Here is a 4,099-nt window from a genome sequence, read left to right as displayed (position 1 = left end):
TCTGTTCCTGCTGGGTGACATCCATGAGGTTAGCCGTGTGTGTCACATGGGATGTCCATCACCCCAGGATGAGCCTGGCATTGCCATGTTGGGGAAGCTGCATGGTGAACTTTGGTCTAGAGTTTTTATGAAATTGGGTTGATAAAATAGTCACAGACTGGTTTGGATTGGGAGGGACATTAAAGATCAGCTAGTTCTACCTCCCCTGCCATGTGCAAGGACACCTTCTGACAGCCCAGGTTGCTCCAAGCCCTGTCCAACTTGGCCTGGAAACACTCCCGGGGATGGAGCAGCCACAGCTGCTCCCATCTGGTCATGTGGAGCCCATCCCTTCCTAGAAGATACAGAATCTCGGAATCGTTTGGGTTGGAAAGGACCTTTAAATATCATCTTGTTGCAACATCCTGCCAGAGGCAGGGACACGTTCCACTAGACCACGTTGCTCCAAGCCCTATCCAACCTAGCCTTGAACACTGCCAGGGATGGGGCAGCCACAGCTGCTCTGGACAACCTGTGCCAGTGCCTCAGCAGCCTCACAGGGAGGAATTCCTTCCCAATAGACCATCTAGCCTTGCCCTCTTGCAGGTCAAAGCCATCACCACGTCCTGTCCCTACATATCCTTGTCACAAGAGTTTTAATCATCCACATCATCATTTACCTTAATAGGTAATTTAGGGCCTAAAGGAGAGAATGTAGAACTGTGACTGATTTAGAAAGTTACCGACTTACCTTCATCTGGAGAAGAGGAGGTTGTGTGGAGACCTCAGAGCAACCTGCCAGGATCTGAAGGGGTTCCAGGGAAGCTGCAGAGGGACTCTGTGTTAGGAGCTGCAGGGACAGGACAAGGGGCAACGGGGATAAATTGACAGAGGGAAATTTAGGCTAGATCTTACACAGAAGCTTTCCCTGTGAGGGTGGTGAGACACTGGCACAGGTTGCCCAGGGAGGCTGTGGCTGCCCCAACCCTGGCAGTGTTCACAGCCAGGTTGGCTAAAGCCTTGAGCAGCCTGGTGTGGTGGGAGGTGTCCCTGCCTAGGGCAGGGGGTTGGGGCTGGATTATGGATTCATGGAATAGAACCATCAAGTTGGAGGAGACCTCTGAGATCATCAAGTCTAACCATTAACCCGTCACTGCTGTAACCCCTAAACCATATCTTCCAAATGATCTTCAAGGTCCATTCCAGTCCCTTAACAAACTATTAAACTGCGTTTTCCTTCCCTTTTCCTAGACACATCATGGAAACTAATCTGCGTTTGGGCTACTCATAGATACATTGTGGCCAATGAATTGCTGTGGTCTCTAACTGAGGCAGTGAAGTGTCCCTGCAGTGTCCCCCTCTGTGATCTGACCCCCTGAGCCTGCCCCTAACGAGCCTCTCCTGTCCTGTCGTTGCAGTGACTCCCCCTTGCCGGTGTCGTCCCGCGTGTGCTTTGTCAAGTTCCATGATCCTGACTCGGCCGTGGTGGCACAGCACCTGACAAACACTGTGTTCGTTGACAGAGCCCTCATAGTCGTTCCATATGCAGAAGGTTTGTGACTTGTTTAATAGACTTATCAAGCCACTGCTTGGTGGTGTTTCATTCCTGTCTAGTGCACAAAAAAAAAGAGCAGTAGTAAATGTCCAACTTGGTCAGATACTTCCACTCTGAAACCCTTGGTATATTGCCCTTGGGCCATGCATCAGTGATTTGATTTACCCACCGACACCCAATCGAAGTGCAAAGTTTTGTGTGTCTCTTAAGTTTAGAATAGTCACATTTTAGGCAAAATTATGTGCAAATTTTGCTCTGCATCAGTCTCAACTTGAGTCTTTTCCCGAACAGACTGAAATGCAAACAGGTTCAATGTTTGAAGGAACTTTTGCCTTAATAATGAAGCACTTGCCACTTTCACATAAGCAGAAATCTCTTCATGAGAATGGTTTCTTCTTCCCTGAGAGTGCATGGGAGAGGAGCAAACATTTCCTTGGGATATGGTGCTGCTACATTTCTTTGGGAACATCCCAACAGGCCCCTGCTCTCCCAGTGGAGTCCAGTATACCAAGGGTTTGGGTAGTTACGGTTAAATACAAAAGAGATCTGCCAAGAGGTGCCACATGGGCACTGGTGCTAGTTGTTTATTCCAAGTTTTCTTGTTCATCCTTGATATATTTAATAGAATTTCACTAAATAATAAACTCTTCTCTCTGTTATTTGTGTGTGTGATTTTTGTAGTGGAGAAGGCAAATGCAAAGCCCTTCCAGATGACTGAAAAACAGTGGGTCCTCTGCAGCTACAGGGGATTCTAGACATTAACTAAAGGCCAGCAAGCACTCAAGTCCCCAAGTGTTTTCCTGGTGTAACCACTTGTTAACTACATTTTCTCTTCTTTTTATTTTTACATTTTAGGGTGTTACAGTAATTTGAAAGGCAATGAGCAGGGTTTTTGGAACTTACCTTAAAAGCAAAGTGCTGAGAAGACACCTCTTCTTACAGAAGTCTTATTAAACTCTTCTAGACTTGCTTTAGAAGTAACTGATTTCCATTGTACTTGTGCATTTCTTGATTTACTTCTGGGAAAGCTTGAATTTAATAAACTCTTGCAGATTAAGTCGTATACTACAGTGCTAAGTTTGGTACATGGCCTGGGTGGTTCAGACCTGTCAGAAAGACATGGGAATGCTGTAGGCTGTGTCTTGAGGCCTGGGGAGCTGTCCTGTCTTACCTCTGTATTCCTTAAGCTTAACTTAAGTATGAAACTTTAACTTGAAAGTATGAAACTTAAAGATATGAATCTCAATCTGAACTGTAGGCCCTGGAGTGTAGGAACGTGCAGAGTGGCCTTTGTCTGAGCCATGCTGCTTCCTGAGGGCACAAAACCCCTTCTGACATGGAGTTACTGCTTCTGCTGTCACTAGCTGAGGTGTAATAGCAGAGCTGGAAGGCATCTGGTCCTTGTGTGTGTATTAAATACAGCAGCAGTGGGTTAGTGCTGGAATATTCTCCAAGGCCCATGTTAACATTATCAGTGTTCAACTCTTCCCATAAGGATAAACCACTTTTTTCTCTTTGTCAGTCTGACTTTGTCCACTGTGGATGAATCTGGCACATAGAGAAACCTGCCTAGTAGTTTTGCTTCAGAGTGTGTAAAGAAACTGAAATGCTGAAAGCAGAATATGTTATTGGGCCTGTTAAATGGAGGAGTTCCTCAGGGGCTATGTATTGTGTTCTGGCAGCTCAGAACCTAATGGGTTTGGCATATCACAAGAGATATGTTCAGCCAGTAAAGTGTTGCCCCTGGGCTGATCATCCCATGGTTGTGCCCCTGTGCTGGAGCACAATTTCTTCCCAAAATCCAGCCTGCCAGGGCCCCAGCTCACCAAGCCAAGCCCAAAACAGCAAGATAAACCCACAGTGCCACTGCTCATGTGCTTAAAGCCAGGCATGTGCTGAGCTGAACTGGGCCTTCCTCTCTCTGATGTGTTTTGTGCTGATTAATTCTGTGTCAATATTGCCTGTCACTAAAGCAAATGTTTATTATCTGTTTAGTGCAATAATTCCCCCCCCAAGCACCCTCCAGTTTTAGCTCACACAGACACTTTGGTGTTGGCTGTTGCTTTGTGTTATAGAACTATACACAAAGGCTACGGTAAGGTTTAGTATTTGTCATTTTCTCTGGGCTTATTCCTAGATGTGGAAGGAAGTCTTAAGGTTAAAGATGGCTGGGGGGGTTGTCTAGGCTCTTTGGTTAATGTTTGTTTCTTTTGTCTGTTTCTTTTTCTTTCATTTCTACACATTCATGCAGTATTTCATGGTTCTAACAAAGCAGCAGTAAAAAAAGCTCTTGAAGCATGAAAATTAACTGGTGAGGGGCCTCATTGCTTTTTTTCAATTGTAGTTTATTTAAATACCTTAAAAAAAAAACGATTAGAGGATCAGATGCATGAATTTTTTCTTAATGGATGCAGATCTTCTCTGAGGTGTCTCGAGCTAAGTCTGAGGATTTGTGTTTAGATGCCAGAAATGTTGTAGTTGCTCTAATTTGAAATGTTTAGCTGTAATTGATAAATATCCTCTGAGACATAATTTTGCATGCAAAGCTACTCCATAATCTCTCTG

At 45.0% G+C, this 4,099-nt stretch overlaps 1 protein-coding gene across 1 annotated transcript in view; it reads left to right on the top strand.

The window, feature by feature from the left end:
• Window positions 1-1,397: 1,397 nt before the first annotated feature.
• The window catches only part of SRSF11 (serine/arginine-rich splicing factor 11), a gene marked incomplete at its 5' end in the record, with an annotated part of 11,407 nt that continues 8,705 nt past the window's right edge, over window positions 1,398-4,099 (top strand). Inside the window, one exon of the mRNA XM_009080003.1 lies at window positions 1,398-1,531. Coding sequence (XP_009078251.1) covers window positions 1,398-1,531 — 134 coding nt within the window. The remainder of the gene's footprint in view (window positions 1,532-4,099) is intronic.

Source organism: Acanthisitta chloris, unplaced genomic scaffold (assembly GCF_000695815.1).
Source record: "Acanthisitta chloris isolate BGI_N310 unplaced genomic scaffold, ASM69581v1 scaffold40868, whole genome shotgun sequence".
NCBI classification, from domain to species: domain Eukaryota; kingdom Metazoa; phylum Chordata; class Aves; order Passeriformes; family Acanthisittidae; genus Acanthisitta; species Acanthisitta chloris.
The sequence above is the reverse complement of the archived record's forward strand: the minus strand, read 5'-3'. Positions and strand labels throughout refer to the sequence as shown.